General features: G+C 43.5%; 1 protein-coding gene across 4 annotated transcripts in view; it reads left to right on the top strand.

The window, feature by feature from the left end:
- Msrb3 (methionine sulfoxide reductase B3) overlaps positions 1-22,397 on the top strand; it is a 122,633-nt gene extending 100,236 nt beyond the window's left edge. For 3 of the 4 annotated variants that reach the window (XM_063264243.1, XM_063264244.1, XM_063264245.1), the window contains 2 exons: positions 11,686-11,783; positions 19,283-22,397. In XM_063264243.1, the coding sequence (XP_063120313.1) occupies positions 11,686-11,783; positions 19,283-19,453 (269 nt within the window). In that variant the 3' untranslated portion in view covers positions 19,454-22,397. The remainder of the gene's footprint in view (positions 1-11,685; positions 11,784-19,282) is intronic. The other variant, NM_001398959.1, reaches the window with a different exon arrangement.
- The last annotated feature ends 543 nt before the right edge of the window (positions 22,398-22,940 follow it).

The following is a 22,940-nucleotide window of genomic DNA, read 5'->3' as shown; positions in this document are numbered from 1 at the left end:
TAGCGTTTTGACAAATTGCTTCAATTTTGCCACGTGTCTGCTGCAAAGGCAGGATGTATTTTGTCATGCAAAAAAGAACTCATGAGAAAATTAGTTTATTCTACATTTTTATTTTTAAAAGCTTTTCTGTGCAGTCTGTTCTGTCAATTTTTTTCTTCTCAAGATGGGTTATCAGACACGTAAGTAATAGTTAAGTTTGTCTTCACACAGGAAGAATCAGTGCTGATTATAAAGGATCAGACAGTATTTGTGAAAACAACAAGACTTTATTTGAAGTTGTAGTATTTGAGCTTCTATAGTAAACTAAAGATCAAAAGCCAACTTCATGTTTGGAAAGACCAGTTAAGGCAAAACATCAGGAGACATTTGAGATGAGTAAAAGAATTTTGATACTCAAACTGCATTTTAAAGGAAAAAAAATACAGTTTTAACATTTCTGTCAGGTCCAGGCATTTAGACAAGGAATTACTGTGGAAATGTTGATGGGTACCATGCTGAAGGATGTAAGTTCTGGCTTGGCACTGTCTGGTGATGCTCTGGAGCGTGTGGTGTGAACCAGGACAGCATGTGGTGGGAGCATTGTTTTCTTCCATTCGGTATAAAGTGCATGCTGCTAGGAATAGAATCTGCGTTTCTTTGAATTTCCCTGTTTTTATCTCTTGTGGTATTTCTAAGGTCAGTTGAGCACAGTAAATAATCTTCACCCAGAAAACAGCCCACATCGCCACCTTCCTGTCTGCTGTAGCTAATAAATTCTAAGCAAACTGCAAAGTCCTTTTGGAACTTCCCAGTGGACACCTCACTGGACTGAAGAGCTTTTGGAACCAACATAAAATAATCATCTAGCGTTGAATGTGTTGAGGAATCAAGGTTACTGGGTCAACACTAAATTTAAACCCAGTTTGAAAGACATTTTTTAATGGCACTTAGGAATTATGGCTGAGGTCGGGCCATGGCATTTGGTGTTGCTCCGGTCCCTTGGTGCTAAGAGTCTTCAAGCTGATGCGAGACGCATCTTTTAAAACACCGACTGTGGTTTAAAGAAACAAGGGGCAGTCGTTGGCTAGGGAAAACAAAGTCTCCACCTCCAGTCCTTTTGTTGAAACGGTTTGTTTTAGTTTGATAATTTTATTGAGCTTGGAAAAACAGTATTATTCATAGCTGCCTTCACTAAGGGAAATAGGGAAGACGGCCCCTGTCAATTCTTGCTTAGGACCTAGAGACAGCTCGTGATGGTGGACAAAATCCACACCAATTAGAGACTGTGTGTGTTTGGAACCATTTAAAAATGCAGTACAGGGCTCAAAGGAATTAGTGTGAAACCTGGTGCAGTACAGCTCCATTATTAATCTCTACAGAGAATAGATACCAGATGTTTACACGGCCCAGAGGACACCTCAGTGTTTTCAACAGTCTGTGGCTCTGGTGTCCTTAAATAGACCGAAATGTTTGCAGTGATGAGGCTCCATTATTTTACATCTAAATTTATTAACGAGCATGCCCTGAAAAAAATGCATTCTTTTTGATAGGAAAAATAACTCACATTTAATTGTTATTTATTAAAAGTTGCCTAAGGAAATAGAATTTATTTGCTTATTTCTCCCTGTTTCTTCAATTGGTCCAGTAACAGAAGCATCCAAATGTTCCTTTTCCTTTTCTTCCTCTCCCCTCCCTCCTGTATCTTCCTCTACTCGGTGCACCCTTCCTTTTCTTCCCCTCTTCTCGTTCTTGCTTAAAAGAATAGTATCTATTTCCTCCAGTTGGGAGTTTGGGAAACCCAGCCCTGGTTTAGACGCTGGCTTGGTTCCTGATGAGAACCTTCGTCCATGGACTCCGATGGTTCATGGCACATAAAGATGGCTCACACTTGTCACCCAGGAGCTGGGCTGATCTCTTGGGCCTGCTGGCCCACCAAGCACAGTCTCATGTTTGGTGAACCTGAAACAAGTGTCCGTCTCATAAAAAGAGGTGGAAGGTACCTGAAGAACAGTACCCACAATTGACTTCTGGTCCTACACAAGCACACACACAAGTGCACACACGCGGATATTTTTTATTATGGCAAAATATAATAGAATTTTTCGTAGAACATTTTTGGGTGTGTAGTTCAGGGCATGAGATAAATTAATGGTGAAACCACCATTCAGTTCCATCCGTAACCTTTCACCTTATAAAGTGCAAACTCCAAACCGTGAAATAATAGTTCTTTCCCACTTCCCTTGGATCCTGGGAAACACCATTATTCTTTCTTTCTCTGTAATTTTTACTACCACAAGTAGGGATTTATTGCCTTTCATTGGGTTGAATTTTGCTGAAAGCAGAAATGTTTTCTTTATTATTTGATTCACTCAAGAAAGATCTCTATAGGTTACTTATTTAAAAAAAAATACCAGTAAACAAAGCAGCCATGTCCTCTTGGTGCTTAAAGCATCACTAATTTTAAATTATTCATACAGGTAAGTAATTACTAGCCGTGAGACATTGTTTGAAGTAAACATCCTGGGTTCTCCGAGCATGTTCAGTGTGGACAAGACCTGCAGTTTAGTCTCCCGGAGTCATTTCTTCAGCTGTATTTATTTTTGCCTACTCTGCATCAAAAGCAAAACACATTACAACAGTCTTTTACAACATCCCACCCATCACACTTTGCTCAGTAGACCACAATATACTAGGAATAACACAAAACACAAAATAAAATACAAAATTAAAGTTCTCTTTAAGCCTTTTAAAATATTACTTCTGTTTAGAATCTTTAGGAGCTTTTGAATAGTGCTTTTTTAAAAAAGCAATTTATAATACCTTCATATCTCATATTCATTTTTATTTAGAAATTTTAGGGAAAGTAACATTGTTGCTTGAACGTGCTTTAGAAAACAGAGACGGGAAGAGTGGGAGGAGCCAGAATCCAGATAACACAGAGGTCACATGCCCTCCCTGTCCCCTGCCACATCTTCCTTCTGCCTGCCCTCTGCCAGAAGGAAGAGGATTTGTTTCCTGTCACTTCAGATCCCTCAGCGTTCCGTGTCCTCTGACTTCCTGTCGATGCTGTCTCTGCCCTGGGCCTTTAACCTTAGCCGCTTCCTTTTTGAACTCTGAGCTGCTTCTCTCTCGCCTTCCTAATTCGTGAAGCACTCTTTATTTTCTACTGCTAACTCATTCTTATGCCAAATTTAAATACATGCCTAGCCTGCCGCTCCGTATGCTCACCTCCTTTGTGTCCTCACCCGTAGTGCACATTTATGTTCCGATGACCTTCAAATCTCTACCTCTGGCTTAGTCTTCACTCTCATGCACATATCACTCTGCCTTCCTTAAGACACTGATGCTGTGCTTTGCACTGAAAGCGTGTGTCAGCTGTGATCCAGGCCAGACTGCAGGCTGGTTTTGTTCCTCCATCTTGCCAAATTTATCACAATCACAAAAAAAAAAAAAAAAAAAAAAAAAAAAAAAAAAAAAAAAAAAAGAATTCATTTAGAACAGTGGTTCTCAACCTGTGGGTCAGGACCCCTTGGATGAACTTCTTTTACCAAAAATATTTACACTGTGATTCCTATAAGTAGCAAACTTACAATTTTGACATACCAACAGATAATTTCATGGTTGAGATCACTACATCATGAGGAACTGTATTAAAAGGTCGTAGCATTGGGCAGGTTGAGAACCACTGATTTAGAACATCTTGGATTCTGTTCCGGTGTAGAACCTTCCAACACTCCTAATTTCACAACCCCTCTTAAAGTTTGTTTGTTTTTTGTTTTGTTTGTTTGGCTTTGCCATGTTTCTAGAACCATCTTTTTAAAAGGACAAATATGATCATGTTAGTAGCCTATAAAGCCTATAAGCAGACCCCACATTCTCATAACAGAGAGCCCCTAGAATACAGCATTTAAAAGGCAGTCAGACTGGGGTTGAAGAGATGGCTCAGTAGTTAAGAGCACTTGCCACCCTTGCCAAGGACAGGGGTTCAGTTCTCAGCATCCACACTGACAGCTCGCAGCTGTCTGTAACCCCAGCTCCAGGAAATCTGCATCTGATGCCTCATTCTGGTACATATTCCTACAAGAAAATAAAATCAAATATTTTTAAAGGTATATTCTAGCTACCTTTTTATTTTTCAGGAGCCACAGAATAAAACTAGACACACTATATAGAAATGTTTGCCCAAAGCCATTGCTCTGTTTTCCCAGTGATTACCTTTGATCCTTTGACTTTTGCTTCTTGAGAGAGGTCTTGTTCGTAGAGATGAAATCCTGTGGTCCTCACATGGGAGTAGGGGCTTCTTGTTCTTATATTTGCAACATCAAGTTCTCAAACACTGTTAGAAACGTCAACTTGAAAAGTTGTGTGAGAAATGTCTTTTGCAGAATCAGTCTGAATGGAACTGATTCAATTTAAATTCTGATTCTAAACTGAATTCTAACTGAGCTGGTGACACAGACTCTTTCCGAGTGCTTAAGTACTTAGTTCACAGTCAGTTCTCAGCCACAGGGCTGAGTCTAAGCCAATTAAAGCTGCTTAACATAATACTGACTTTTGTTTATTTTGTGCATTTAGTTTTACATTGCTGAGAATCTAACCCAGAGCTGCCCCAACCCCCAACACCCCCCCACACACAAACACACACTAGGCAAACACTTTCCATCAAGCTAGGAACTCAGGGCTGACTTTAGTATTTGTTTTTCATTAAGATAAAAACATCCTTCCGGTTGGAAGAAAAAAAAAATTGAAACCTTAAATCTGCTGCTTCTTAACAGAAAATTGTGGCTGAAATATGCAACTTTATTTTCTTGCACAAGGTATGTAGAATAGGATACAGTTATTTTTTCCCTCTGCAAAAAAAAAAAAAAAAATGCCCCCAAAAACCAAACAAAAAAACAACAAAAAAAAAACTTCTAAAATTAGGGTCAGAAAAGAAGTAAGCAAGAAGAGCACTGTCCACTGTAGAGTCCTGGAGTTGGGCACACAGGGAAGTCTAAGTAATCTTTCTCGGAAAAGAAAAAGAATGGAAATGTATATAGCAAACATCCCTGCTTTTAAAACACTGTATCCCAGACTATGTGCAACTGCTGATGCCCAGCAGAATAACAAAGAAGCTCAGAGCTCAGGACTGGCAAGAGCAAAAGGATGGGGTGGGGGAGAATAGAAGCCTAAAGGATAGGTAGCCCGGTTTTACATCTTCCTCACTTTCATATTTGAAAGGACAGATCATCAATTCTCTACATGAAAACGGTCCTGGAATACTGTTCTCTTAAGATATCACTAAGCAGGCTGTCAGTGAATTGGTGCTGCTGTTGAGTTTCTGGTCCTGTGGTATCAACTATTCCCCTTTTAGGTATTTAAGAAACCTCAGAATAAACCCTTGTCTGTCAGCAGCCTTTCTACTCAGAGATAAGAGCCACTCAAGGAACAAGCCCACATTATGCCTAATAACAGAAGCGCCTATGTCAGGCAGGTGGGACAATTTAGCCAGCCTCCATTCTTAAAGAGACACGGGGATCAAGGCTCTCTAGTGGTGTGAGAATGGAACCAAGAGCTGGAATTAATAAAACCAGAATGACAGTTGCCCTGGAAAAACATATTTTAGAAAATTACAGAAAATTTAAGATGAACCAACCCTCTTGTCTATATTCTCAGAGGTATTTGAAAGCTTTTGTGTTTCTGAACTTAGATGACAGTGTTAACGAACTCCAAAGACAAAGAATATCAAGAAGAATGAGTCATTGAAAGACAGCCATGCTGTGGCGTCACTTCTGTAAACGTTCAGTGGTTTTAGTAGTGCGTGTTGTCTATGGATCCAGATGTTCGTGGAGGAAGGAGTGTGGGAGGGGTCTGTAGAAAACTGTCTTCACACCATGTAGACTGAGGATCTTCTCACAGGGTGGGAAATCAGTCATTCCTACATTCCTTCCTTCCTTAGCACCTGGTGTTTTGGGCTACTATTTGTGTCATCAGGCACTGTGCTGGGTGGTTGAAAATTTAGTGTCCAAAAAATTTTTTTTCTGATGTTATTGAGCTTGTATTGTGGTTTCGGAGGCTGCCATCACCAAGTGAGATTTTTAAAAGGAAATTAGCATAAACATAAAAACTTGGAAATGGGAGGGTTAGTGAAGATGGAATAAGAAATGTCCATCTTTCATCCAAGGAATCAGCTCAAACCATCTAAAGTAGTGATATCTACTTATCTAGCCTGCGGTACTGTGGAAATCATGGTAAGAGTGTCCTATGTGTCTGTGCCATCCATAGAACTGTGTTCTCCAGTGGCCCAAGTCTTCCTCATTGTAAAAACCGCGAGGGTCGGGGAGGGATGTTCTGTGTGTTTGTGTTGAATGTCTGAGTGTTGAGGACTCGGCAGGTGGCTGTCTCCAAACGGTTGGTAGTTCCAAACTACTGTACTGAGCAGCACAGGTTTAAAGTGCGCAAGTCAAGAGATAACTGGAGTAAACCATTTTTAAAAAGGAATTAAGCAAGAAAACTATAAATCATGGCTGCCTGTAGGGAGGTAGGGGATTGAAAGGAAACTTTTCCTGATGAGCCATCTGCATTGTGTGATTTTCTGCTACAAGGATCTGTTTGGTTGATTACTAAAACTTACGGAAGACTAGACTGTAACCAAATGGGGTCTTTGAAGGAGAGTTGAGAGTCAACCTTTTTTTTTAAAAAATGAGATAAAAGTTACACTGGAAATGTCAACTCTCATGAATAATTTGGCAAGGATTAGGGATCTAAGCCTCAGACAACTGTCAGCTGGAGGCCTTCCTGAGAGTGTTATTTGTCTTGGTACAGCTAAGCAGGCAAACCCTGGTCAGGGAGGTGAACAGGTTCAGAAAACTTAACAAAACTTAACAAAATTTGAGATATTTGGAATTAGAGAGCTGCGAGACCTCGTGTACCCTAAAACATACATATCTTCATCCAAAACTGTGCTCAGATGTACTTGTCACTAGTAAACATCGCCCACGCCCAACTGTGCCCGAACTTAAGTCTACCTTCAGATAACATTTTTGGAATCACCTGTCAATCCAGTAGATTTTTGTTCAAGTTTCTACTGTTGTTTACCGACTGATCATGTAGCCACCTTACTGGGATTTGCAACTCTGATTTAGGAGTAGAGGAAGAAGGCAGGGAGGTAGATATCATGTATCACCCTTCTTGATGATGGAGAATGAGGGGGTCACACTTTGCCGACACTGTACAGATGGACTAGCATCTGGCTTATTTATAACCTATTGCTAATTTCAACATTTGTTTCATTTTTTTTTAAACTTTTTGAAAGGAAAGAGGGAGCAATAGGACCAGGGAGCTGAAAAGGAATTTCGTAGGAAATTAAAGTGAATCTTCTAAACTTTATCCACACTATTTGAGGAACACCAGGCCACTGCTTGGTTGAAGGTGGAGTAGCCTTGGAACAGCTATATCAATTGCATTGTGAGTAAGAATAATTCGTTTTATTGTAATTTAAGAACAACCTACTGTAGCACTACAGCAAGCACCAAGGGACAACTTAGTGGTAATAATTCAGATCATTTGCTTTGGGTCAGAGATGCCAATGAGCAAATCCTGAACTCGCTCCTTACTATACAAGAAGTGTTAAGACACAACTGCAGATAATCTGGCCCGATGGTTGAACGGCGTCAGGGCAGAACTGGTACACGCTGAGTTGTCTGTCTCCCTTGTAGCCTCTGGCTTGATTTGCTATCTTGAGGTGAGAATCCCTCCAAGGGAGAATGTATGTATTAAAAATAAGACAAATCTCGATACTAGGCAGTTCAAGATCTGAAAAAAGCATGGTTTATGTTCTTTGAAACGAAATGATAAGAGATCGGAATCCAACCTCATCAAATAGAAACAAAGGGGCGTGCTAGGGAGGCGGAGAGAGCCCAGTGTTTATGCAGGTTTTCACGTGACTTTCTTTTTAAAAAGCGCATGGAACGCATCCAAAACAAGTGATGTTTAGTTGGGTGAGGAGACCAGAAGGAAAAGCCCAGAGAGAAGGAGGATAGATGATCTTTCTTTAATGTCAAGACTGACATAAACACACCTCCCCCCAACCCCTCAGCTCAAGATAATTTTCTCAACAAGACGCAGATTGCTTCAGCCTTTGCCTATCGCCCTTTGAAGCACTCCTCTCGTTATTAGCAGTGGGGGCAGGGTTTCCTTTGAGGATTTTTACAGTACTGAAGAGTTCCTCCTTTAAATACTTACACATGAGGAGGGAATTCCGCTTTCAAAGAGCTGTCATCGCTGCGGGCTCCCTGTCATAGGACGATTTATTCCCGGGCAACAGTCCTTCTTAGCTTGATTGTCGTGAAGGACTTACCTTTCCTGTGGATTCACTTTCTGTTGCAATTCACTTCCCTGAGACATACAACACAACCGGTAGCCTCCTTTGTTAATGTCACCAGTGGCGGTGGTGGCCACTGTCCTCTTTATAAATGCCATCTGTCATGGGGAATTGTTTCTTTTGTCGCTCTCCCTGATTAAGGTTTGAATGACATACTGAGCATTTGTTTTTTGTTTTTTGGGTTTTTTTTTTTTTTTTTTGCAGCTGTCTTTTTCCTACAGTGCCCAAGGGCGCTGTAAGTTAGAGGAGAATTGAAATGTCTGTATGAATGTTTTTTAGTGTCTCCTCCGATGTAAATAGCATAGACACCAAATAGACTAGTTGGCCATTGTTTCTTTGAGCAGCTTCACACCATTCTACCCTCCTCGAGATGCTCTGTTCTTGAATATGGTCTTCCAGAAATTTCTTTGAACATTTAGTTCAGGTCGACAAAATGCATATCTTTATGGCCAACTAGATCATTTGAACTGAGATACTCAGATTTAAAAATTAAGTTTCCTCAGTTGCTTTGTCTTTGTGGTGTTTTGAATGAATGAATGAATGAATGAATGAATGAAATGAATAATGTATATAGTCTCTAGATGCACTCACATTGTGACTTTTGGATTTTCCCCTTTGAATAGGTTGGTCACTATAAAACAATTAGTATTTATCATTCACTCACTCATTCATTCAATGTGCTTCAGAGGCGAAGTCAACTCATTCACACAGGACACTAAAGCAATTTTGTAAAAACAGGATCTCTGTCCCAGTATGAAAGAGCTCTCAGCACTTTAGAGAGGAATCACAGAATGTGAGACTGAGGGAGTTCTAGCTTTGGTTCTAGCTGAGGTTCTAGCTTTGGTTCTCCTGCCTACATCTTCTGTGTCCTCTGTTCTCTCCCCTACAGTCCCATTGAATGCTTGACCTAAATGTTCTGTGTGTCTCTGATACCCCATGTGCATAATGAAATAAACAATCCCCATCTATGCCGAGAGCTTAGCCTTATCCACAGTGACTGAACTAGTCTTAGAAAGGAGTGTGTGTGTGTGTGTGTGTGTGTGTGTGTGTGTGTGTGTGTGGTGTATGTGTGCTCAAGGTGTGTGTGTAGTGTATGTGTTTGTGGGTGCATGCGCGTGTGGTGTGTATGTGTGCATATGTATGTGCAAGGTGTGTGTATAGTGTGTGTGTGTAGTGTGTGTGTGGTGTGTGTATGTGTGTGTGAGGTGTGTGAGAGGTGTGTGTGAGGTGTGTGTGTGTGAGAGATGTGTGAGGTGTGTGTGTGTGAGAGATGTGTGTGGTGTGTATGTGTGCATATGTGTGTGCATGGTGTGTGTGTATGTAGTATGTGTATGTAGTGTGTGTGCACGTGTGTGTGGTATGTGTGTAGTGTGTGTTTAAGTGTGTGTGTAGTGTGTGCACGTGTGCATAGTGTGTGTGTTTGTGTGTGCAGTGTGTGTTTAAGTGTGTGTTTAAGTGTGTGTAGTGTGTGTGTGTGCACGTGTGCATGCTGTGTGTGTGTAGTGTGTGTGTGTGTGTGTGTGTGTGTATGTGTGTGTGCATGTTCTTTTTATTATAGGGCTATGTGATGGGCTTCAATTATTCACCCCCTTGCTTAATGCTTCCTGGAAATTAGGGTGGTGACCATCCATGCTGTCTGAGCTGTGCCATTGTGAGGCGGTGAGGTTGGCTGTCTTCAGGGCCTTATCAACCAGGAGGAAAGCACAGAGAAAAGCCAGCGAATCTTAGAATCAGAGAAACAGAGAAGGTGAGGCAGTATAAAATGCAACACAGCATAGAGGAGGAGCAAGATCCATGTCTCCATTCCTAACTTAGAAATAGGAAAATGCAGAGTCTCGTCCTTCTACCTTGGTTCCACTGAGTCAAGTCCCAAGCATTACACACACACACACCCAACCTGGCATTAACTGCTTTAAGCTGCTCTCAGGTGTGTTATGCCATGGAAAGGTTGAAAGGACAATATGCAGTATTTTCTTCCATTTTCTAGATAAATGGCGCCATGTCCTTAAGTATCAATGTCCTTAAGTATCACCCTGAAACTTTATCCTCGCTAGCAACTGGCGCTTCTGTGGTTTAACAGAGAACACCCAAACGTGAGAAGCAGTCATTGCAAACCAAAATGGTGCAGCCGATCTACAAGGTCTTTTTAGAGTTTAAAGCTTGGTGAGTCATGGGTGACTTTTAGTAGCGAGTCTCGGAAGAATGACATGTGAGATGGTAGAGCTGAGGTTTCCTGGAGGGTAGCTGCAGTCTGAGTTCGCATGGAGGAACTGGAAGTGTGTTTGCTCATGCAGCTAGTGGATCGATGCCTGGAAAACCTCGACTCGTGGAGTTGGGGTCATGAGAGTTTGGCCAAGCTTCTTAGAAACATTTGGCAGAAGCTAATTTGTTTGAAACTGGAAATCCGTATTCTTGGAGTTGCCTACTGTAGTTTTCTTTCAGTGTGTGCCTTAGTGGGAAGCACCTCCTTTAGAGCACCTCTTCCTTTCTTCAGGAACAAATGGTCTCTGAAAAAGAAAGCAGAAGTTAGGCCAGCAATTCAGTAGCTTCTTACCTCTGTCAGCATCTGGGAGCCCAGACTTCAGAACCTCCACACATCTTTGGAAGAAATGTTGCAAAAACAAAAACAAGCAAACCAAACTGTATGCTCTGCTCACCAAGAGTTTCTGAGGTCTCGATTTAAAAGAAAAAGACTAGAATTTATGAAAATGGGAGGGAAAGATGCTATTTGAGAAAGAAGTCTGTCTATAAACGCCTGGACATGGCCCTCTCTGAACTTTTTCTAGGAAGTGAGCAAGACTTTCACTTATAAGATACATGCTCTGTGCCAGATACACTTTAGACCAGGAAAGAAATAGGCTAGCCGTCCCTTTTTCCTTAACCATATGAGTTTAGAATCAGGAAAAAAACATGATTTTCTAAAGAAGTTCAGGATAGTTGAAATGTTAACGTCCAATCGATTTGGTTGTTTTGGAGACTGACACAATGAAAGATCAACAGTGCTTCTAAGTCATGCATATCAGCTCTGAAGACGAGAGAAAGTGGCCACAGAGTGCTTTCTAAATCTCGACGCTCGCAGAAACTATCAGGTGACTCAAAAGACAGTCGTGGGAACAGCAACAGCTCATCCCTGCCTCCATCCCACGTGAGGAAGGGGTTAAACCTCTATGTGTTCTTACTCCATGCAAAGGTTCTCTTGCAGCTTCTGGCCTTCTCCCCCAGCTGGACGAAGTCCTGGTCACAAGCTAAGGTTCCCCATCATTTGCTGCCCTGTTCTTGAGAATTGCGTTCTAACCGAAGGTTTCCTCTCTTCTCTTTTGGCCCGTGCACCCGCGCTACCCAAGGCTGGCCTTCCTTCCACGATGTGATCAGTTCTGAGGCCATCGAGTTCACAGACGATTTCTCCTATGGGATGCACAGGGTGGAGACAAGCTGTTCTCAGGTGAGTCGATTCCTCCTGCAAACCCCAGAGGCTCACTCTGCTGCCAGCACTCCCAAGGCTTCTCTCTCATTGTACTTAATTGTAGTAACTAAGGCCAGGGGACTGTTCACAAGAGGGACACACAAGAACAGCAGATTACTGTTTTTTAATGTCTGAATGATACCTTCATCTTCAGACTTTTAGCAACACTAACCCAATGGCCAGTTGTTGACTTCAGCAATATTAAATAATCATTGGTAGGGGGAACTTTTTTCGTTTGATTTACTATTGTAAGGGGCCATGATTCATCGAAGAATGACACCCCGACCTCAAATAGTATGTAAACGCAGCAAGTGTTTTATTCTTCAGAAGTACAGCATGGTGGGGTCTCCCTATTACCAAGATAGAGAGACCCCGAAGTGAGCTCGCAGAACTGATTTAAAGCACATTAGGGGAAATCCTGGGGGAGATGAGCTTTATCTTACTCTGTCTCTAGGCATCCTAGAACCATTATCAGGGCATGAAGGCTGGAGACTGAGATTTCTTTCTATTGGTAATTGACCTAGTCTCCTTACCTGCCAGTCTGAAGTCTGTCTTGGAATCAGATTAGTCTTCTCACTATAATGGTGAATGAAGCATTGGGGGGCGGGATGAGTGAAGATTTCATTGTATAGCTTTGTGTAGCCTGATGTACTGATGTCGCCCCTGCAGTTGTATTATCCAGTCTTTATTTATAATGTCTTTAATGACCACACACAGTCTGTGAAGACCTCAGAAATGGCTTTTCCTGGGTACAGGTCAGAGGCAAGAGCCAAGAGGCAAGCTGTCAAAGTGTAAGGCTCATCGGAGAGGAGTACAAGCTAAGATGGTTCTTTCTGTGTTTCTGCCAGTGTCTACATTTGTGTTTATTTCCAAGGATGCTCTAGTTAGCCCCACCCCATTCTTCTGCAACCAAACGGATGCTACCATCATTAACCGATGGAAGTGGGGGTACTCTGAGGGGGGTGGGAGAGTAGTTAATGTGTTGAGAGACTTAAACTCACCGGTGGCTAATGGAGGGACACAGCTGAAACTCCTGTACAGAGAAAGAGCCATGGCGTGTGCCCCATTCAGTTCAGTTCATATCTGCCCCAAACAGGTGAAAGATAGACTCAGAGTTCTGCGTTACTGACATTTACTCTGGTACCCAAGACTGTGTTGTTGGAAGATGTTTTTGCACAGATGGAGTAAAGGGAGGTACAGTTGGGCCACTACAGGAGCAGAGTGGCCACCATGGGCGCTTCCCTCGGGATTCTGCTACTGCCCTTTGTCCAGTTTCTCATCCTCAGCAGGTGCAAGATTCTTAGAGAAGTCAGTGGTGCTTTTATTGCCAAGATGGAGGGTGCTTCTTTGAACCTCACCATCCAATGAATTTGTATGTGGGTTTTTTTATTACTAAATGTGTTTGACAGTTTCATACACATAGACAATACACTCTGAGAATTTCTGTTTTCAATTCAAAAGTAGGATTATCAATTATACATCTTCCATGTCTGAAGACCTCCCTCTCCCTTGAAAAACATAATTTGTCATTCATTTAACTCAGGTTTTCAGTTTGTTCTCCTCTGTGCATGAAGGGGAACTCTCTACCGCTGGGTTTGATTCCCAGAGACTCTAATTTCAATGTATTGGGCACCGTCTGTAGGGCAGCGTTTTCTGGTGCTCTCCTGGCTAGTGGTCACGATAAGCTCATTCACACTTTACAGGTGGGGAAACTGAGCCCCAGAGAAGGCAGTTGAATAAAGCTGAATAGTGCTAATGGCATAGCCCAGGTTTATATCTAGGAAATCTGATTCCAGAACTCTCTTTTGGACAGGGGTATGTGTGGAGGAGGCGGGGGACACTGTAAAGAGGTGAATTGGAAGAGATGTTTAAAACCTCCATGATTCCCCCAGCATCTGCTTTAATGCGATTCAGTTTTTAATTAAATTGAATTATAGTTGATAATGTTATAACTGTCACAGAATCAGTTGAGATTATCTACTCAAGAATATAACAATTTTGACAGAAGGTATACCATAGGTACTCTATAATCTGCAGTGTAGGCGCTTGGCAACTAGTAAACCTCTCTTCAGGCTAATAGCGCTCTGTCTCTGTCTCTGTCTCCATCTCTCTGTCTCTCTGTGTGTGAATGTGTGTACTTGTCACCCCTTCTCAAATGCACACACACACCACAACTTGTGTGTGGAGGTCAGAGAACAACATGCACAAATAATTTCTCTCCTTCCACTGTCTGAATTTCAGGGATTGAAGCCATGTCCTCCCGTGGCTTGGTGGCAAATGACCTTACCCAATGACCCATCTATCTCACCAGCCTGTGAGGTGCCCTCTTTTTAAAACCTGCTTTCAAGTCTGTTGTGCACTACTTTCCGTTTGCTCGTAGCCCGTCTTTAATTCTGAGTTCTTTAAACAAATCCAAAAGGCACTGGAAAACTGGGACAGGAAGTATTAGCGTTCCCCAGAGTCCCTAATTTCTGATCAGTTTGTGTCTAGTTTCTGTAACTCAGGGTCAGAATAATCTTCCTTCTTTCCCTTCTCCTGGCAGAGTTCAGGAATGGCTTTTACAAAGATGTCCTGAGGTGATCAAAGAGCTTATGCCAAAACAGGATAATTCTCACAGAAGGTGGTCAGCGCTTGGTCCTGTGGAGAAGGCTTGTCTCTGTTGTTCTGAAGAGGGGCAGGGACATGTTTCTCCCAAGCTTCATTTCCACCTCCTCCTGTGGCATTACCAGACTGACTCTGCCTTGGTCTTTAAGCTGAGGGAAACACTGGGCTGCTCTTTTGTGGGTTCAGAGGCTCTAAGAGTCCTTATCTGGCCCAGTCCCCCAGGTAGTAAGCAGCATTGTCAGGAGGTTAAAGTCAGTCAAAGAGGCAAGCTAGTGCAGCAGTCTGTCCTGGAAATACTGGGCCTCCTTCTTTCCGCAGGTCAGAATTGTACATCTAGAATGAGCAGGAGACTAAGAAATCCCCTGACTTTCTTTAATAATCTTGAAGGTAACCGTCAAATCCAAGTTCACACGGGTTGTGCTGACTTTGCTATTGCTAGGGCCCTCAGAGTATCTCTCACATTTGTTTTAGACCATTATTAATTTATCTCATTAAGGAAACCAATAAGGTGAATATCCACAGAGTGTTTCCAAACCTAGGCAATTTTTAGTGCATCTCCAAGCCTTAGTCATCTTCCGTAGATGACAACTTTGATATGGCTGATGATTGAAGATGCCCGCGCATCACCTGGTCCTTCTGTAAAATCCTAACACAAAACTGGTGAGTTCACAACCGTTTCCTTTGCAAAAGATCAATATTGCAAGCGCCAAGAAGCAGGGCTCCTGCTTGTGTGCAGGTGTCCTTAGGAAGCATGGGAGGAAACAACATTGATGGCAGAGAGAATCGCTTTTCTTCTGAAAACTCTTTTCCGTTCCTTTCTCGAGCCCATGTGCCCAAGTGGAAAGAAAGGTCTAGCTTTGAAAGTGCTTCCTTTTGCAGATCAAACACTTAAGAGAAGCTGACAGTAAAAAAAAAAAAAAAAAAAAAAAAAGAAAGAAAGAAAGAAAAGAAAAAAAAAAGTCCAAACATCCTAGGAGAAAGGCCTGGAGGACAGTGGGAAATACCTCAGTGCAGAGCTATGCATCTGTGGAGAACTCTGTTTGTGTTCCTCGGGTGGGCGCAGCACAGCTGGGCATTGCAATGGGAGTTAAATTTGACTCTTGGTCTCTTCCCTAGGCTACCCTGTCTCTGGGTTCTCTGTAGGCTCCCTCCCTGAACTTTGTAGAATGGGAAAGGCCTCCCGTGAGAACCAACGTTTCCTTTCGAATGGGTTTTCACCTGCGCCCTTGGAATGACGACTCGAATACTCAGGTGCAGTGTTTCTCTGTAAAATAAAGAGCTGCATAAACGCCTAAAGGAACTGAGGGCGCACACCGGAGAGTCTGTCCCTGGATGAAATCACTAACAGCAGGCTTCAGAGGTTTCTTCATCAGCCAACCAGTTTGTTTCAGTTACTACCAGGTGTGCTGGGTGATCTGCACATTGCCAATTGGCTGGGGCCAGGGAGGCAGAACTTGCAAGCGGCTAAGGAAACAATGTATCACTGACAACTTCCATCCATCATCTGAGCCTCTGGCTGGGCTAGACGCTGGAGAGAATGGGCTCCATGTGCGCTCCCTTTGGGCTTGTATACTCTCAAGCCCAGACCGGTATACCTGAGAGGAAGCTGACATAGCATGCTGTGTGGTTAGTCTTCCCTGAGAAGCAGCAGGCAATGAATGGCAGGCACTGATGTGGTGGAGGAGATAGAAGTGAACACCTGTGCCACCCTCCGTGACCTGGCATGCTGTGAACCTTTAAAGCATATTGTGTTGGGCACCCCAAGGTCACCTCTATTGTTTTCAGGGCACTACACTATTGAGAGGCCTGATCTTTTGGGTTCAGACTCCATCTTGGAGAACCTGAGCTAAGGTTGAACCCAAGTTAACTAACAGGCCGGTACCTAGCACCATTTTCCAGATTACTCCTTCAACAAGGCCTGTGTCTAGCACCAGTTTCTAAGTTACACCCCAACAAAACTTGCATCTAGCACGTTTCCAAATTAACCCCCAACAAAACCTGTGTCTAGCACTGGTTTCCAGGTTATTTCCCAACAAATCTGCACACACAGACACACACACACACACACACACACACACACACACACATACACACACACACACACCCAGGTTACAAGCCTGGGGCACTTTACTTCCTAATAACCTCCAATCAGGAAAAATGCAGAAGTTAAATTTATGGTTTGGCTCCTAGCACCAGCCAATTATGTTAAAGGCCATAACGCGCCCCACCCCCACCCCCACTCAGTTGTGTGCCACGCTAGATACCCCCTTCTTGTCTCTATAAATGCTTGCCTGAAACTAAGCTTAGGTCTTCCTCCTCCGGTTCTGCTGCATCAGAGACAGCGATGTGGCTCAAGCTGTAGCTTGAGTAAAAAGACCCTAGTGTGAAGGCATTGGAATTGGCTCCTTGGTGGTTCTAGCCCATGTTTGCTTGCAGATAACTGTTGTCCTCTTCTAACTGTGTCTTCTTTTCTCTGTTCCTTTTGCCTGTACCAGGGATACATTTTGAAGTGAAACTCTTTCCTTTCTGTTTAATCAGAGGAACGGTCCTTAATTAGCAAATAAGAGGACATTTCAGAAAATTGCTTAATTCACCATTTTATATAAGTACACTGTAGCTGTCTTCAGATACACCAGAAGAAGGCATCATATCTCATTACAGATGGTTGTGAGCCACCATATGGTTGCTGGGAATTGAACTCATGACCTCTGAAAGAGCAGTCGGGTGCTCTTAACCGCTGAGCCATCTCTCCAGCCCTAATTCACCATTTTAAATCACTGCCATGTAGCTACTGAAAAACGTAGGGGAGTTAAGAAGACCACGTAACGTCTAACAAACTTTAAGTCTGTCCTTATCATATATGTCCTTACCATACTTTCTCAACAGGGAGGCATGCTCATCCACTCACGAGACAATTAATGAGTGAAAGCAATCTCGTTTATTTTGCCCAGAAAGCTGTGTTCTCCCAGTAACTACCGATGTGCATGCTCGCAAACCCCACCCCGGGCTTTTCTCTGCAGACTCTCCTCGGACGCCGAGGTGATCCAAGTGCCATGAGATCAGTAAATGTGAGCCAGTCACAGCGTGCTTGGCAGCAGGCACAGGTCTGTTCACTGGGCCACAGGGTGAGCGGATGGAGTCTTACGGTGCACCTTAGCTGCAGGTACCTGTTGATAGGAAAGAAAAGCGATCCGAGATTACCTCAACCTGCACAGACTGTAGCAAAATAATGTGAGATTTATATTTTTTTAGGCCTGCTTCATATTTTTCCCCCCCGGGCAGTAGCTCAAACGGGTTCTGGCTCGTTTTTAGTTCTTTAATAAACTGACACGGCGTGTTGGCAGTAACACGAGGATGCAACTTTTACACGGAAGTGCGGGCGCGCTGAAGCAGCTATCGGTTTATTAGAAACCAGAGGGCCTCAGGCACCGAGCGCAGCACCTGCGAACGGAGAACCGAGACTCTGGGCGTTTCCACTCTGATGAGCACCTTACGTCATCTCTCTCCTCATCCCTCTCCCTTTCGTGCTCGTACACCCTTCCTCTCGGTTTGTAGGGGTTCTGTAAAGAGCTCAGTGGGAGGAAATCACCTATAAGCCGTTTTTGTCCTGCTTTTACCTTAATCTTCACTCCTTCCTCCGGACTCAGACAGCCACTTCCTTCACGTGTGTTTCCAAAACCACCTTGGAGGCCACTCTATATCTTGATACTTTCCTTCCCCCTACCCCCATCCCTGTCTTCTCCCTTTTCCTCTCATTGACTGATTTCTACTGACCACACTTTACGGGTCACTGATTTTCTTGTTTATTGTCAGTATCTCCCACTGACAGGTAAGCTGTCAGAGGCCAGGGATTGGTGCCTGAATCCTCAGTCTAGGACAGTGCCAGGCGTGTAACAAGTACTCCATAGCTGTCCGCTAAACGAGCCTGTGGACATCATTTAGTCCAGCCATTGGCTTCTCTGCCGCACGATGAGTTCTGTGTTTCCAAAGCCTGTTGGAGGTGGTGTACTGGTCTCTCCATCTACCTACCCTGTCCCTGCTGAGACGTGGAAGGCATGTGTGTGTGGCATGTGGTACCATCTGGAGCTACACTCAATTTCAGAACAGTTACTGCAGGCTTATATCAAAATCACACCTCCCTTAGCACAACATGGCCGGCCATCCTTCTTTCTGACCCTCACCTTCCTCAGTATTCAAATAGTCAGAGCTTAGGTTTGAGTGAACTGCCTCTTCCTTCTCCACTGTACTTTGTTCGTGGCAGCCACCTATTGGAAGCTAGAAAACAGGCCACAGTGCAGGGCTGGAGACTTCCCACGCACTGGGTTTGCAGCTTTGGTGACCATGACATAAATCTCCCGAGTCCTGCCACTGCTTCACTGGGTTCCAAGAACATCCAGGACTGGTGTTAAGTTTTACCACCCATGAAAGCAGCCACCACCTCTGTCATGGACAGTTAGAGAGTATCTTTTACAGTGGACTTCTGCATATCTGAAACCCACCCATCCAAAGCCAAAAGTCATACCAGGAGGAAAGAGATTTCATTCTGCCCTGTTTCTTACAAGGGGAGATCAAGGGTCAATTCAATTCATAAAATCACTGCAGTTAATTTCCAGCTGACTGAGAGAGTTCGCAGATCAAAACGTACAGTGGCTCCTAAATGATTGCTGGTCCGCACAGTTCCAGTGTTTTTTTATTCTCAGCATGTGGTGCGGAGCCCATTTGGAACCTTCTCTTCAGCTATTGACAGGCAGATGAGGAATGGTCCAGGATGTCATCCCTACCCAGGCCGGTCATCCACTCCCACTACTTCCCGTGCATTCCCCTCAAAGCCCACTTTGTGCATGTGTGCCCTAAGCGTCCTTTCTTTCTTGCAGTGTGGTGCTCATCTTGGGCACATTTTTGACGATGGACCTCGTCCGACTGGCAAAAGATACTGCATCAACTCGGCATCCTTGTCCTTCACTCCTGCAGACAGTGGTGAGGCGGAAGGAGGCGGCAGCAAAGAGAGCAGCAGCCCAGCAGCAGCGGACAGAGCTGAGCTATAGAGTCAGGGCCGGCGGTGGAAACAAAGTGTTCTTAATGCACAGCTGATTGAAAAACCAAAAATGGTTTATCTTAACAGAGCTATTTTTTTAGAAGCTATAAGGGCAGTTTATGCTATTGAAAATGTTTTCTCTTTTTTGTCTAGATGGCAGTGCTGCCCATCCATGTATTTTGCGGTTGACTAGGTCCAGAACTGTGTGTAGGCCTTGCAGATGGAGATAGCTTTTGGGGCTTCTTCATAAGCTCCTAAGTAGCCTTGGCATCGTTTTCTTCCCACGCTTACCTTCCTTTAAGTTTGTTGTTGCGGGCACCTCTTTTTTGATTAAGAGACGGAGGCCGTTTAGTGAATCAGAGAGCTGGGCAGAGAGAAGAGCTGGGACAGGCAGAGCAGCTAGACATGTGGCCTTTGAGATAAAGATGGAGCGCTGCCTTAGATTGCTAGGCTGAGTGGAAAGTCTGAGCTCAGGTTGTTTTTTCTCACTAGAAGGGTGTGAAGGTCTGAAGTCATTCCGAAGTATGTTATATTGTTGCCAGATGTGAGAGGGCTCACTGAAGGTTGCCGCAGAGACGCAAACATTACCTCTGAGCAGGTCTTTATTTTATATTCTTTTCCATTGAAAACAGCAGAATGTAAGACAAGTGTAAAATGCTGGGCCTCTTTTTTTGTCCAAAGTTCCCAAAGAAGAATGCTTGCCCATTGCCTCTGCATAAGCCTTTCTCTGCATGCCTCACGTGAACTCCATCTGGATGAACATTTTAGAAGATTTCCCTAGTGCAAAATAAAATATTAGGGACAACACACTTCATCAAGGCGGTAGGAAAGAGAATGATCAGAGAAGACCAAGCATGAAGTCTTGAGCACTAAATAATCCCACGCTGTGTAAAAAGACCCAACAGCATCTCACAGGTCCTGCAGCTAAACCAGACTTTCACATAGCATCAGGAGGTCTGTGCAAGGATGGTGGGGATTAAGACAGAATAGTGAGGCCCAAGATCCACGCTTTACTGTGTGTACAAGGGACAAGCCATTTAGCCCCATTGTGCCTATATCTTCCTGTACACAATAGGACTCACATATTTATAAGATATATTGATACTCTCAGGGCAAAATTACTATATTGCTGTAAAATTAGTAGGATCGGTGTAAAATTGCCTCGAAGGCCACAGAGCAGGCCAACTTTGCAATGGAAAGAGGTAGAGCTGGACTTTGTTGGTTGTCAGCCGAAAGCCAGACCTTTGTCTTGTAGCCATAGGGCAGGTTTTGCTTGTGGAAGCTCTGTGTGGTGGCATGAGGTTTTCACAGGGCTGAACAAAGGTGACAGCAGTTGCAGGTGCTGTCTCGGCAATAAGCATCCAATCCTGAAACGCAACTTTGAAAGACACTGAACTTTTGATGAAGCCTGTCGTGGGTTCCTCGTAAGCAGTAGCAATGATGAGAACAGGCGTGCGGCAGTTGCAGACACAGTGGAGAGCAATAAAGGCTGGGCCAAGCAAGGGGAGACCGCCATGTCCAGCAGCTTCTGGCCTTCTCCGGGTACCTCCTGAAGGTCCTGACATCCTGGCCAGTCTTTAGCATCACCCAATTCTAGAGACACACATGCTCTTAACCTTGTGCACACAGGAAAGTCACCTAAGCACTGGGGTCCCCTGGCCCCAGATATTTACCCCAAGCCCAGGGCTGCTCTACACATCACAGGCTTCACTCTCTAGAAACAAGGGGAAAGTTGAAGGTGAGGCTTCCCGGCTGCCATAAAGTCTTCCAGCATCATGAAGGATCCCATGTAGGGTGGCTAATAACAGACGTGGGTCTCACGTGACACCCATCCTGTCACAGCTCAACATCCATCCTTCAGAGAGACACACAGCCCTTTCTCCATCGGTGTGGTAGCCTTCCCAGGGTCCCTTGGATATAAGCCAGAGTGTTGGATTAGACAAAGAAGACAAGTGAGGATCTTCTTCCTCCCCAGACACTCTGGTTTGTTACTCTTCCTTCATTTTTATAACACTATAGCACTAAATACACACACACACATACATACATACACACATACACACATATACTCACATACACATACATACATACACACATACACACATATACTCACATACACATACATACACATGCACACACATACACATACACACATGCACACATGTACACACACATATACACACATACACACATACACCATAACAATGACAAAAATCTTGTTTCCTTTTAACTTTTACTGTTTTGTTTTTTAACAAAAGCCGGCTTTTTCTTTTCCACCACTACATACACACTTCCATTGAAATGAAAAAGGAAAAAGAAAGAAAAATGAGTGCACACAGTTTAATTCCAGATTGCTTTTTGGGCTCACATGGTATCAAATTCCGGTCTATTTCTGCCTTATGTTAAAGAGATGTATTGCTAGAATGTCAGTGAGCAGTCATGTCAGTTGTCCAGGACTAGATTTACTTTCACAGGATGTGGAGTACAGTGGACTGAGGTGTGTGTGATCTGTGGGAATCCTGCTGTTTAGCACAGGAGGTGCACGGACTTCCTTACCTGCATCCCAGCTCAGAGACGGGCTGGAAGACAGGAAATATGTCCCTACGTGTGCACCCAACAGATTGGGAGGAAGCAGCAACATCAAGTGTATTTCTGAATGTTTAAACTTCTCACCTCTTTTATATATTTAAAACCTTAATGCAAATGACGTAGCACTTGGAACAAAACCCCTCCGTGTTGTTTAAAATGTCCTGCTTTAGTACGGAAAAAAACAGTGAAAATTAGTATCATGTTTTGAAGATTGTGTATGATTCTTGACCTAGAGAGCTTTTTAATAACTTTTCTTCTGATAGTTTAAAACTTTTGAAAAGTGACAAGAAATCTTCATTGAAAAGCCTTTTTCAATATTTGTTGTATACAGAAATTAGATAATAAAGATTCTTTATAAAAACGTCTCTCTTCTCTGGTTCCTGAAGACTATTGTGCTTTCTATATGGCTGCCCACCATAAACAGTGTAGATGGATGTCCCCTACTGAGCTGGTCTGTCCTTAGGGCCAGGGAGCCTTCTTTACGCCAGACTTTGGAACTTGGAGACTCTGTGTAAGGAAAGGCCTCTAGGGCTCCCTTAAGACCAGAGGACAGGAAGACATGGTCATTTCTTCAGCCTTCACCTCACCACAGCAGAATCTTCAACAGTTCCTGTGTGTGTTGTGCTAAAAATATGCTTTAGAAATTCCCACTGTGGTGACTGCAGTGTGAGGCAGCAGCCCTGGTGGTTGGTGCTTAGGCTCTGCTGAAACATCTAGTGTGAAACTTACACAAACGTCAAGGGTTGGTCTCTAGAGAAAGAGGTAGAGAGGTCCCTACTGCTCATGGATTATTTTTTACCTTTAAACCTCATCCCTGCAAATGAGACATAGTGGCTCATTCTGTAATCCCAGAATTTGGGACACTGAGCCAGGAGACTCACTGTGACTACCTAGTGAGTTCCAGTGTA

Source organism: Rattus norvegicus, chromosome 7 (genome assembly GCF_036323735.1).
Source record: "Rattus norvegicus strain BN/NHsdMcwi chromosome 7, GRCr8, whole genome shotgun sequence".
NCBI lineage: Eukaryota > Metazoa > Chordata > Mammalia > Rodentia > Muridae > Rattus > Rattus norvegicus.
Note: the sequence above shows the minus strand (reverse complement) of the source record. Positions and strands in the feature narration are given on the sequence as shown.